A 14,298-nucleotide genomic window follows, 5' to 3' on the forward strand; every position below is an offset into this window, starting at 1 on the left:
AGAAGTAGGTTTTGTTGTTGTTGTTGTTGTTGTTTTTTAAGGTAGGGAAACCATACTGAGTTAGTGATGCCAGGGAGAAAGTCCTAAAGATTACAAGTATAGATGTTTTTATTAGGAAGATTATACATATGCACTTCTGAGAGGAAAGAGTCTCTTCTACCACAAATATTGACCTAAAATGCTGGAGAAGGTACAACAAACACGTGCTTTCCAATGCATGTACATCACTGAACCAAAAAGACAGCAAGTGAAATCTCCCGGGACCAAGAATGAAGAAAGCAGAGTGATAAGGAAGTGCTAATTATGCCGCTGCCCTGAAGTGTTGCTAAAAAAGGAACATGGTGCCACTTGGGGGTCAGGACACAATGCTTCGGGCCTAAGAAAGGCACAACATAGGAATTGAGATTCCCCACATAGTCAACGCACTCAAAGTACTTCAACCTCAGTTATGGGCTGGCTGGGAAAAAAAAAAAAAAATTGTTTCCAGCAAAAAGACTGGCAGAAATAACTGTGTTGGTTTTGGTTCTGGATGGGACTGAAAAAGTCCCCTGAAAATTCTATAATTTTAGGTTTAGAGTCACATAACTCACATGGTTGCAGAAGCCAACAGAAAGAACTTAGAATGCCTTGCTGTTAAGAGTCCCAGGACTCCTGACAGAAGCAAAAGAAAATCCCTATGGAGAAAGAGATTCTCAGCCCAGGCCCGTCATAATTCCCACACATTAACATTAGCCAAGCCCACACATTAACTAGCCAACATTGTGAGTCTGAGCTCACAATACAGAATTGTAAAACATCTGAGAAAAAGTTACTGAGAGGGTCAGTAGCAAAAGCAACAACAAAATTGGACTCCCCCCTCACCCAAAATTTCAGATATTGGAAATTTTGAAACAAAGAGTGTAACTGTATTTCAAATACTATAAAGAAGATCTAATCTAAAACTTGAAACCATCAAATTGGACACACAGACTTGTCAAAGACTTAAAAAGAACTTGTGAAAACAAAACGAACAGGGAAAACAGCATATTAATTCAGTTGGTTAGAGAATTAGTTGAACTGGAAGATAGCACTAACGTAATTACCCAGAATGGAACGCACAGGGAGCAATAGATGGAAAAGATTAAAGAACGAGTAAAGACATGGAAAATTTAATAAGATGGCATTACATTGCGGTTACAAAATGAGAGAAGAGAGAGAATGGGGATAGCCAATATTTGAGAAGTAATGGCTGAGATTTTTTCCCCCGAATTGTTGAAAGACATTAAGCCTCACATTCAGGAAACACTGAATACCAAGCAGGTTAAATGAAAAGAATACCTTACATTACAATTTTAAAAGGAAAAAAAGAAGAGCTAACAGCAGCAACAACAGAAGCCTGTGAAACAGTATCTTCAGAGTTAAGCCAAAGTGCTTTGAACCTACAATTCTATCCCCAGCCAAACTGTTATCCTCTATGAAGACAAAACTGAGAGAATTTGCCACTGTGTTCTTTCATCATGGAGAGAACTTCTGAAGTTTGTATTTCAGATACAAAAAACTAAGAAGAGAAGGAACATCTGAAACATGAGAAGAAAAGCATTGAAATAAATAATAAACATGGGTAAATGTAAATAATAATAACTATAGTGGCATTTAATATGTGTGGTTTTTTTAAAGCACAGAAAATAGGTGTGCCTGGGTGGCTCAGTCAGTTAAGCGTCTGACTGTTGATTTTGGCTCAGGTCACGTTCTCAGCATTCTGAGATCAAGCCCCACATTGGGCTCTGCACTGAGCATGGAGCCTGCTTAAGATTCCCTTTTTCCCCTCTCCCTGTGCCCCTCCCCTCCTAAAAATAAATAAAGAAAGAAAAAGCACAGAAAATAGGAATCAAATATGAGACAGTACTGCGTGAGAGGCGGGACTAGTGTCATCAGAAGTGTTCTGATGTGTTTGTATTGTTCAGCTGGAAGGTTGAACTCTAAACTTTAAAAAGTTAAGAAGAAATGTTAAAAAGTTAAGGAGCTGTTCCCTTGGAGAACTGAGGGTGAAGGTATAAAGTGTGGAAGTTTCTTCTCAGATCCTTGATGGTAAAACAAACACAAACAAACAAAAACAATGAAACACAACCAGCGGACCCCAAAAGAGGACACACCTGGTCGTAGATTGAGAGATTCTGTGGTGTTCTTGGTCACATATTTACTACGTTTCCAAAGGGCTGTGGACACTTGTGAGGAACACAGCATGACCCCATACAGCCAAGTGAGCTCTAGAAATTCAGTACTATTCCACCGAGAAGCTCCGTAAGAGGGGTTAACTAGGACACTAGGAGGATGGAGTTAAATCAGGAAATCGTTTTACCAGCATTCTGACCTAGATGGGCTGAACCTGGGACGTCTTCCTTTCTCTGCCTCATTACTGGAGTAAAGCATTGCTGCTGCTTGCTAGGGGGTTCATTTCATTTCCCGTTCCTCCCAATGTCTCGCTCAAAGCACCAAGACTTACAAGTGCAGTATACTGAAGAGGACGACAGCTTCTACACCTCAGTTCTGTATTCTGTATTCATTTTTCTTTCAGTTCTTTCATCATCCTTTTGAGCATTTAAGTATGGTGCAGATGAACTGACCCATTCTTATGAAGTCCTACGCAGGACAGCCTAACCAGTGTGACCCCACATTTACAGAGGAACTTAAAAAGTGTGGCATTACCACGATAAGAAGAATACATGAAGCGACTCACCCCACTGCTCTTGCCGAGAAAGTAGGCCTCTAGGTTCCAGCTTACTATTTGGTGGTGGTGTACTACCATCTGGCCAGGCTGGTGACCAGTTATGTCTTGCGCAGGTGAAGTTTCTTGAAGAGTCTGGCTGTTGTGTTGCTGTCTTCATGTTAGACATTTCGGGAGAGCTCTAATGCTTGATGTCCTCACATGAATGGAAGGTGACATAAAATATAAAGATGCAGGGAAGTTTAGAAGACAAGAGTGGAGTAGAGCTTTTAAAAGCAAGCAGCTTGGGACACCTGGGTGACTCAGTCTGTTAAGCCACTATCTTCGGCTTAGGTCATGATCCCAGGGTTCTAGGATCAAGTCCCACATGGGGGCTCCTTGCTTGGCAGGGAGCCTGCTTCTCTCTCCGCCTCTGCTCTTTGTGCATGCTCTCGCTCGCTCTCTCTCTGACAAATAAATAAAATCTTAAAAAAAAAAAAAAAAAGCAGCTCTTGTCCTAACCTCCCGCTGCACTTCATATTTTCCAATAGTCATAGAAACTGCTGTTACAGTCAGTAAAATTGGGCTGCCTGAAATAGAGCTCAAGACAGGACTCAGTTTATCTTAGATTTAGCCAACACTTAGGCTTGGCGAATGGGAAGTCTAATGAAGCTTTCATAGGAGTACTGATAAGCAGTCCTATCAAGCCTCAAGCTTGCAGAATTGCAGCCTCTGTGTTTGGATTGTCATTGGGCTGTTTGGAAACTTAAGAAAAGATGCTTGCTGTTCAGCATTTAAAACGTGCTTATCATTTTTATCAATTGACCTTTCCAGGAAGCATGCAGCACTGAGTTATAAGTCTTCTTTGAATCTATTCACATGCCAGAATCTTATCAATATATAAAAAATTTTAAAAGATTGGGTGCCGAAATACCCAGTCACTATACTTGTATGTTTTTAATATCATACAGAATTAAAATTCAGGAACTGTAAAAAACAGTCTAGATCTTCTGTGGTTTATTTCTTCAGTCACTTCAGACATTGATAGTAGGACCTGTATGGCTATTTGCCTGCTATTTTGCATTTATATCTCTCACATTTAAAACAGTATACCTCAGGTTTGTGTAACCACTGAAGTTTTTGGCTTTTAGCCCAAGCCTGATAATGATTTTTTTAATGTCTTTCTATAAACCTCATTTATTTATAATTTATGCTATTATGAAAACCTCCATTGTGAATATCAGAGACCTCTGGTTGAAAGTTCATGTAAAGTCCACATTGTATGAGAAGCACATATTTTTAATGTCTCCAGACAAAAACACCTTTAAGTTAATTGAATGTTTGCACTTTGGGGTGCAAGTTAAAAGAGAGGGTGGGAAAATGTGGGAGTGAGCTGTCAGTACATTTAGCAAAATGTCGTGCTTGTCTTGTGTAGGGTGTATTGACTATGCCCATTAATAAATATTTGTTTTTAAGATGGACATGCTTTGTTTTTGTAGCCAAATAATTATTAATCACAAAATTTCTGAAAATTCTATAATTCTTTCCTATTTTTATTGGAAGTTCTTTGCCTACTATTGTTAGAAGTGTGAATTTTTTCCTTCTCCCCCAATCTTTCTTGCAATAAGAGAAGTTAGTTTCTGCTAATGAATTGAGTAGGTATCTAATATTTTATTTTCCTGTTGATCTGTAGTAACTTTATTGTATACTTGATATTTGTCTTGTATAATTGATAAGGCGGTATTGTGTATCACTGTTCATTCATGTATTTATAATTTCTGGAATGTATGATTCTAGATCTTTGTGAAAAATAATTTGTCAGTGTCCATCAGCTTAAAAAACAGTGCAAGAATTTAAACATTTAAATTAACTATTGAAATGGAAAAAAGAAAGAAAAAGTTAAGAGTAATCATTAAACAGATGGACATAGAATTTATAACTTCTGAAACAGAAGATGGACATGTTCGACTCTAGAATTCAATTTAAAAGAAGGCAGGAAAAGAGAAAGATAAAGACAAAATGCAATATTAAGATGTTAGCAATAATTCCAAACATATCAGTAATCACAGTATATAAGTGGACTAAATTTTCTCCTTGGAGAAATATTAAATCCAGTTATATAATATTTGTGAAAGAGACCTTAAAATTATGGATATGAAACATTCAAGGTAAGAGGATGACAAAGGTATGCCAGGCAAGTACCAAACAAAAGAAAGCTGAGGTCATTAAATTAATATGAGGAAAAAAAAAAATTTTAGCCCAAAACCCTTATGAAAATAAAGAAGGTTGCTACAGAGAGATTGAAGACTAAATTTATCAGGAAAAGACAAACGTGCTAAACTGTTGTGCATTGAATTACCCAGCTTTATAACATATAAAACAAAAATTAAGGAAATTACAAGGGAAGATTTTTAAATAGATCATCACAATGAGAAATTGAAAACAGGGGCGCCTGGGTGGCTCAGTGGGTTAAGCCACTGCCTTCGGCTCAGGTCATGATCTCAGGTTCCTGGGATCGAGTCCCGCATCGGGCTCTCTGCTCAGCAGGGAGCCTGCTTCCTCCTCTCTCTCTCTGCCTGCCTCTCTGCCTACTTGTGATCTCTCTCTGTCAAATAAATAAATAAAATCTTAAAAAAAAAAAAAAAAAAGAAATTGAAAACAGCTACAATCATTGTAGCATTCTGAAAAAATGTACTTATGCTTTGGGATAAAATGTCCAAAAAACATATCCTGGAAGTGGCCTATCTCAGACAACTTGGGTGAACTCAAAAAGTGGTTCTGGTAAATGACAGACTCTGCTGTTGGAAATGTGGAGAGTTGGAATAAAAGTGGTTCTTAAAATGCAAGTGAGGAAATAGACTTTCTAAATTAAAATTATATGATAATTAAAATATTTCTATATAACCCAAATATCACAGATAAGCATTTGATTATTTCATCAACATTAAAATTTGACATTAGTCATTTGGGGGGAAGAGAAATGAGATTGTCTTATATTGGTTAATTCCTTATATTTGGTAGGAGTGGGATCAACAACTGGGCGGAGTGTGATCTGTGGCTCACTGGAGCAGGAGGGACTTCAGACTTAAGGTGGCTCATCACTCTTGTACAGAATCAAGTCTGTAACTCAACTCTAGCCTCAGTCTGGTGCTGGTGTTCTATTTCATCAAAGCTGTGATACCAGCAGTCATGTTCACCGTGATTATACATAAACTCTGCACTCAGTATAAGTGCTGCTTTTACCATGAAGTCTCCCTATCTTGAACTTTGCATTTGGTTTTTTAAAAGATGTTAATGAAAAGTTTTTAATGATGGGAGTCTTAGGAAGAGACTCCAATCCAATAATTTGGGTGTCCTTGGCCCTTCTTACAGGAAAGAAGGGTGGGGGACTGTAGAGAATTTTGAGAATGGCTTTTTTTCCTGTGGACACATTTGTCTTTGCCAGGCAGAGGCATTTAAAACCAATCCATAGATCAGTTTGGGTTTTTTGATTTGGTTTGGTTTGGTTTGGTTTTTAAACAGCCACTAGGGCAGCCAAATACCGAACCCCTGTCTGTGAGACCTTCACGTATCAAGACCTAGAGAGGACTCATGGGAGTCCTCAGAGTAGTATTTTTCTTTGCTCGTTCCCTGTTTCTTTCTCCACCCAAGTTCATTACCTGCTTTCCTCTTCCTCACCCCCCGTCCTCCCTTGCTCCGTAACAGTTTTAAATCAGTGATGGAGAGCTGCTTGAGCATGGGAAGTGGGACAGTGGGTTATTGAGGAAAGCTCATTGTCTGTGTGTTTAGTAGCTTCAAGACTTTTGAAAAAATACTCACAGCAGATACAACTTACCTTCACACTCTGGCTCTCTGGTCAGTGTCCCTGTTGCAGCTTGTTGCAGAAACTCAGGAATCCATGGGTCGCCTTTGGAAATCGTCTGAGAGCGTAACAAATGCAGACTACTGCAGAGTCAAGTAATTCTAGATGGGTTTAAAGCCACTCAACCTGCTAATTGAGCAATCCACGCCTGTCTCCGACTCCCACTTAGCTGACCCTGCTGTTCCATGGAGACAGAGTTCCCTTGTCAGACAAAATAAATATGAGTGTGTGTGGAAAGTGCCTAGGAAGGTGTCTGACACGTGTTCAACTCCCCATAAGTGGCAGCCATTATCAGGAATACTTTTATTATCATGTTTATGTTCATTATTTGGGCTTGATTGTACTGAGCAATGAAATAGGGATTCCACAAGAAGTGAGGCTGAGCTGGACTGTGTGATGTGGGATACATTTCAAAGTTGTACCACATGGGAGACAAGACTTCTCTGCTTTTTTGGTAATCTTATATTTTCTGTCTACATATTTTCTATCTGCTATTGTTGTAATGGTCATCTTGAAATAATTCAGCCCCACATGGGTTATAAACATTCCCTTCGTTAACCTGCATGTTAATACCATGATTGCTGATATTTGACAGGGTACTTATGCCAATAATTTTATGTTCAATGTAAGAAAATGTAACTTCTTAGAAGAAAAGTAACTTTAGTAACTAGAGAACTTAATAGTCGTTTTATTTTAATTCCCCTTGTTATTTTGTATTACTTCTCCTATAAATATATCCAGATGTGTATGCAATAGATGGATTCTATGAACAAATTCTGGTAACTGTTTGATAAATTATCTCCTGAAATTTTCTACCTCGGGACCTTGTTCTATCCTGAAGGTATCAACCTTCTGCTTATAGTAGAAATATTTTAAATCAATGAGATGAGGCTATCAAGAGCAAAAGCTAGTTTCAATTAACAGATGGCTCTAAGAACCAAAGTGAATTCTGCTTCTGTTTATTTTCAGTGGATAATTTAACTTGGTTTTAGCCAAGAATAAATAGATCCAGAAATATTGGGTAAGCTTTATGTCTTATTTAGTGGATTTTCTTGTTTGGTCTGATTTCTCTTTTCTGCTTGTGTTTTCAGGCTCAGCTATGTGAATTATGCAGAGGATCTGGCCTCCAAGCTCCTACAGTGTTCCCCAAAGAACAGACTATCAGCACAGGCTGCCTTGAGCCACGAGTATTTTAGTGACCTGCCCCCACGGCTATGGGAACTGACCGACAGTGAGTATGACAAATCTGAGACATCCAATCAAAGCAGACATATCATTTTAGCATCTCTGTGTAACGCACTTGTAGGAGGATTTGTATGTTTTTACATGTGCATACATAAGATTATGTATGTTTGCATATGCATTACATGTACACATATATATGTGCGTGTGTCTATAGGCGGGGGCGGGGGGAGAGACAGTGAGACAGAGGGAATGAGGGAAAGGGAGTTATGTGTGTATATATTTAGTGGGATCTTGCCATTCAGTTGCTAGCTTACCAGACAGAGGAAGAAAATGGATTCCTTTTTTGCTATCTCTGCTCTGCAGTCTGCAACTGCATGTCTTTGTATTTGATTATGTGTGTGTCCAAAGGAATGATCTGAGCGGTCATAAAGGAAAAGGAAAATATGATTTACATATTTAGTGCTTTATGCATGCAGTACTTTTTAACTGGCTGCAGTACACAGAGGAGAAATGATTCGTTTTTGTTTGATTCTCAGAGACCATCTTGGTCGTAACAATAACGTTAAAAAGGGCTGCTATGCAGTGAGCTGATGAGCAGAGTTGACAATTGGCTAATGCACTGAATTGACATGTAAGAACTGAAGACTTGTAATTCATTTCAACTACAAATGCGCTTGGTATTCATACAGACAGCGCTTCTCCGGATCTTTTAAAACAAAACACATTCCTGGGTGGGTTTTTGTTTTTACAAAAGCATTCATATTTACACAGTCTTTTTCAATTACATTTTAAATATTTGGTAGATTTATGGCTGGGAGGATCTCATTTTTCTTCCAAAGTGTGAAACAGAATTCTTACAAAATTTTGCAGGACACTGTTGCAGTAAGAACATTTTTGTTCAGTGGTGATATGTTCTTTCCAAATGCCAATTCGAAATATTCCTTCTCATATTCTTTTCTGACTACCTTAAAAATTAATACACCACCTGTATAGATACTTATAATATGTTTATTAATTCTTGGGTACACACCATAGACATACAGAAAGTTATTTCTTTAATCTCTTGGACTTTAAGCTTTTCCCCCTTTGTAGCATTAGATTCTCCTTGACAACAGGAACCCTTTATTTTGAAGCTAAGTCTCAAATAACAACTCCTCTTGCATATTTCTACCCCAAGTCTTTCTTGATATCCCACATTTAATTTGAATTTATTTTTATCCTTAACTGTCTATAGCTATATTAATCCACTACTCACTCTTCCCCCTTATGCTTAGTAAATCTTCTTTAATATTTTATATATTCCCAACCAATATTGATTCTATATTCTGCCCTACTTTCTTTCTAAAAGTCGACTCATTGACCATTATGACAATTCTTCCCATTTTTTAAAAAATCAATAATGAAATTTCTGTGGAAAAATCATGAATTAGTGACACATCTTTCTATTCTGGCAAAAAAAGATACAAATGGGCTCATTAGTTTATGGCTCATCAAATTCAAACATATGGTTTGTTTTCCCATTTAGTATGACTTGTAACTTGATATCACTCCTCCTTGGTGACATCTCAATCCCATCTGACTCAATGATTGAGTTTAAGCCAGGATTTTGATGGTCTACGAATTCTGAATTCTGTCGTAGTACTTTTCTGTTAATATGGACTTATTACCCACTTGCCACTTAGTTTATCAGCCAGTGGTTAAATCCAGTTTCTATCAGTAAGTAAATGCCTACACATTATCACTCGGCAGCAGGCTGCCACCAGAGACAGCCTTGTCCCCGTCATTAACAAGCACAATGTATGCAGAACACCAGAGGGGAATTAAAACCACAAAAAATACCTCAGGGTGGTATTTTTAATATGAGAATTTAATTTGTAATTTCACAGATTAAGAATTTTGGCTGCATTAATCCCTTTATCAGCTCACAGCAGGCTATTTGCAGAAGCATAACCATAAGGCGATATTCATTGGCAGAAACACGTCTTTGCATTAACGTTAAACATCAGGAGCAGTGAAACCTTTTGAAGGGGGGAGAATAAAGATGAAAAATCATTATATTTTTAAAGCAAGATTCTGCTAAATGCCTCCGGTAACAATTTTGAGTTACAGAAATGCTATTTCTGTGCCTAGCAGATAATCATTATGAAGCATAAATCCAGTCCCAAGAAAGGAGAATCCCAGTATTAAATACTATAGTCAATTCTATTTAGAACAACGTGGTAGTCCTTGTAAACATGTTTACAAAACAAAATTCCTAGACTTCAGAAACTTTGGGAACTAGCTCTTGTAGGTGAAAGGACTTCCGCCAGGGATTCTGTTATCTAAGATAATTCTGCAGACTATATTTAAAAATTATTCAAATTAAATTTCCCATTAGTATGGAGTCTGATAAAAAGTTTACCACCTGGCAAATGGCAGCAGCAAGGTTGATATCCTCACGTGCTTCCTTTAACAAGGAAGGAGGTCCATCTGGGAAGAAGTGTTGCAGAGCCAATAAATGGATTGTCTTAAAAATGAATGAATGAATTAATGAATTAAGTGAATGAATGAATGAATAAAATGGATTGTCTTAAGCAATCTAGTTTAGATTCGTCAAATCTGGGAACGTAACTGTATTCTCCTGCTCAGGCTGCTGTAACAAAATATACCTTAGCTTGTGGTGGCTTAAACAATTAGCATTTATTTCTCTTAGTTCCGGAAGCTAGGATGTCCAAGATGGACATGCTGGCACATTTTGTTCTGGTGAAGCCTCTGCCTGACTTGCAGAAAGCCACCTAGCTGTGCCCTCAAACGACAGAGAAGTCTCTCCCTCTCTCTTCTCTTCTTAGAAAGGGCCTAACATCACATCATGTGGGCCCTACCCTCACAGCCTCCTCTAACCTAACTACTACCCACAGTCTCCATATCCAAATACCATCAGGTTGAGAATTAAGGTTTTAACATATGAATTTGGGAGGAAGGCCATTCAGTCCAAAGTGCTTACATTCTTGAAGATAGTTCATAGCATTTTTTTAAAAAAGAATGTCCACAAAAGGATGCAAGCAGAAAGCAAAACTGGGTTAAAAGGGGAAAATTGGAACAAAAATAAATTAAAAGTGAGCTTGAGCTTTCTTGGCCTACTTTAATGTATCCAGCTCTGTGAGAAGGGTATCGAGTGTTGTTAGAATCCTGGTTAAACAAAGCATTATGGTTGTTCTGTGGATTTGTATAAAAATGAAGTTGTGTGCTTATGTCAGACTCTGCTTTGCTTTGAAAGAACATTTAACAATAAAATATCTTTACTATACCATCCCTTAAAATCTCAGTAGTTTACATAATACCAAAATTTAGGAGTGATGTGTTAGTGGGCCACCAAAGGGGGAATTATACATTCATCAAGCAAGAATAGTGATACCTGGGGATCTGGTAGTTAAAGCTGGCTGCTTCTGGTGGCACCCTGTCATTCTCCCTCTATCCTGAAACCCCAACAGCCTTGCCCCACTTCTTTGCAGAAATTTAATTGCCGGGAAATAAATGGAGGGCTGATTTAGAAGAAATTCATTACTTTTCCCAAATACACCACAGGGCGTTCTCCTGTGTATACTATCAAGTTACATAAATTATTGAAGCTGAACTACCCTTGTCAAAGTAAATGAACAAAATACACTTCATAGCGCAGAGTCCTTGATTTTATTACATTCATTTGCTAATTCACAAAACTCAGATCTGCGGTAAAAGAAGGCCAGCAAATTGGTGCAGTGTGAAGAGCCCCGAACTGGGAGTCAGACCACCTGGCTTCTAGCTTCAGGTCCACTGGGAGCTGGCCAGGCGACTTTGGGCAAATGCCCTGGTCTCCTTGGGTTCCTGGTTTCTCATTTAGAGACATGGTGATCCCTCAGGACCTTTCCAGCTATGATGTTTGTGAGTTTTCCTGCTCATTCCTATATATGTCCTGTATATTATCCTAAAACATCATTATAACCATTAATGCAGCCTCATACCGTCTTCTTAAAAATAAGACAAACACACCCGGTTCACACAAATGTACTCCTTCCAGTTCCTAGACATCCATTCTCTCGTGAGTCCTTTTGAACAAGGCTTTTGTGTGCAAGGCTCCAGACTGTTCTTGAAGTTTCTGTCCATTGATCTTTCCCTAGCCTTCATCTAGATCCAACTATGTACTATTGCTTCCTGGTAACATTTCCTTCGCTTGGATTCAAGGACGGGATCCTCCCAGGGCTTTCCTTTTGCTTCCCTAAACTCTTCTCTGCAGACTTCTTTGTGGCTTTCTCCTCATTGGCCAGTCCTCTCACTTTTAGAGTGCTCCAGCACATCATCCCCAGGTCTTTCTATCTGCATACACTCTCAGAGCCTCCGTGATCTCATTCCCTCTCATGATTTTCAGTATCATCTATACATTGACATTTTCCAATTTCTGTCTCCAGTCCCACCTTCCCTGACTCCAGACTTGCATTTCCACCAACTCTTCAGTATCTCCATTTGGCCCTCGGGTAGGCATCTCGAACTTAATGTCACCAAAACTGAACTGATCTTTCCCTCCACACTTGTTCCTTCTCTCCTCTCCCCCTTGTCAATAAATGGCAACATGGTCCTTCCCCCTGATGGAAGCTGTCCTCGACACTGCTGCTTTTATCACACTCAACCCCAGTTCTCCCACAGACCCTGTTGGCTCTCCCTTCTGGATAGAGCAAGGGCACACCAGTCCTCACTTCTTCACTGCTATCACCCTGCCCCACGTCACTTCCTGTCCTCTTTCACCTGCATTGTACAAGAGACTTTGTATTGCCTGCTTCTTGTCTTGCTCCTTGGTGTCAGCCTTTGCTCTTTCCTATTCCGGTCATTTGTGCTTGCTTTTCCTCTAGATTTGTGCCTGGCTTGCATTCTCACCTCCTTGGTCTCTGCTCAAATATACCTTATCAAGAAAGCCCTAGGAGCAGCAAGGCAGCTCAATTGGTTTAGCGTCCAAGTCTTGATTTCAGCTCAGGTCTTAATCTCAGTGTTGTGAGTTCAAGCCTTGCATTGGACTCCATGGTAGGTGTGGAGCCTACTTAAGAAATAAAGAAAGAGAGAGAGAGAGAGAAAGGAAGGAAAGAAAGAAAAGAAAGAAAGAAAGAAAAAAAGAAAGAGGGATGCCTGGATGGCTCAGTCGGTTAAGCGGCTGCCTTCAGCTCAGGTCATGATCCCAGGGTCCTGGGGTTGAGTCCTGCATCAGGCTCCTTGCTCGGCAGGGAGCCTGCTTCTCTTTCTCCCTCTGCCTGCTACTCTGCCTGCTTGTGCTTTCTCTCTCTCTCTCTCTCTCTCTCTCTCCCCCCCCTCTCTCTCTGTCAAATAAATAAAATATTTAAAAAGAGAGAGAGAGGAAAAAAAAAAAAGAGAGAAAAGAAAGCCTTCACTGACCTTCCTCCACCCTGGCATTTCCAGTTTCTCGTCCCTGCTTTATTTTTCTTCATAACACTTAATGCTAATTCATATACTTGTTTCTTTATTATCTGTCTCCCCCGAATGGAATCAATAAGAACAGGGATTTTTTTTCATTCTGGTTTATACACTGCAGGATTCCAAAATACCTAGAACAGTGTGGAGCTCCATAAATATTTCTCCAGTGAACAAATGAAAGAATGGCATGAAGGAAGTGCAAGATAGGTTGTTTCCAACCCAAGTTCATTGTTCTAGATCAGAGAACTCTGAGCACGTGTATCAACTGCCCTGTGGTTCTGAAAGGAAGGCAGAGCATGCTGTCATATGTGCATATGAATCTTTGTTGATGTGTCTGTGGCTATCAACCACTTGACATTTCAGAGACCAACATATACCATGATGTTTTATGGGCTGGACATCTGGAATTGCATCTCAGTTTCTGTGTTTTAAAAGGAAAGATTATAAAGAATCTATAAATATATAAATGGAAACTCTTTATTCTGTCCACAGTGTCTTCTATTTTTACCGTCCCAAATGTAAGATTACAGCCAGAAGCTGGAGAAAGCATGCGGGCCTTCGGGAAAAACAATAGTTATGGCAAAAGTCTATCAAATAGCAAGCACTGATGAGCACAGCATTCTCAAGAAAGCACAGGTAAGGTGACCTACTTTGCCTGGAAAGTAATAATGAATAGACATTGAATAGATCTTTTAAATGGACTATTTCAGATTCTTCTTTTTCCCCCTACATGTCCTATGAATCTCTTGTGTTCATTATGGCATTCAGCACAGATTCTACTGAGGACAGTACAGTTAGTCATATTTTCGGGTACCTACTGGATCCTAGCCAACACTGTATTTTATTTATGCAATCATAAACAAACCATTTCAGCTATAAGCAAATCATTTTAACTGCTCATACATTCTTCGTTGAGGTTAGAAAAAGGTTGAGCCTTGGGCTGTATCTAAGTCACAGATCTGCTTTATTGGGTCCACACAATTTTCCAGATTTGTGGCTCTCATTTTTAAATGGAGAGATTTTACACAAAGTCTGGATTCTTGGCTTTTTTTTTTTTTTTAATCAGCAACTCTGGCACTACTGGGCTCACAGTCCTGCCAGAATTTTGTGTGTATAACTGAATCATGGCTGC

At 39.0% G+C, this 14,298-nt stretch overlaps 1 protein-coding gene across 4 annotated transcripts in view; it reads left to right on the plus strand.

Annotated features, from left to right (window-relative positions):
- CDK14 (cyclin dependent kinase 14) overlaps positions 1–14,298 on the plus strand; it is a 570,565-nt gene that overhangs the window by 477,138 nt on the left and 79,129 nt on the right. For all 4 annotated transcript variants that reach the window (XM_044245987.1, XM_044245990.1, XM_044245988.1 and 1 more), the window contains 2 exons: positions 7,637–7,776; positions 13,659–13,802. In XM_044245987.1, coding sequence (XP_044101922.1) covers positions 7,637–7,776; positions 13,659–13,774 — 256 coding nt within the window. In that variant the 3' untranslated portion in view covers positions 13,775–13,802. The remainder of the gene's footprint in view (positions 1–7,636; positions 7,777–13,658; positions 13,803–14,298) is intronic.

This window comes from Neovison vison, chromosome 4 (genome assembly GCF_020171115.1).
Source record: "Neovison vison isolate M4711 chromosome 4, ASM_NN_V1, whole genome shotgun sequence".
Classification (NCBI taxonomy): Eukaryota; Metazoa; Chordata; class Mammalia; order Carnivora; family Mustelidae; genus Neogale; species Neogale vison.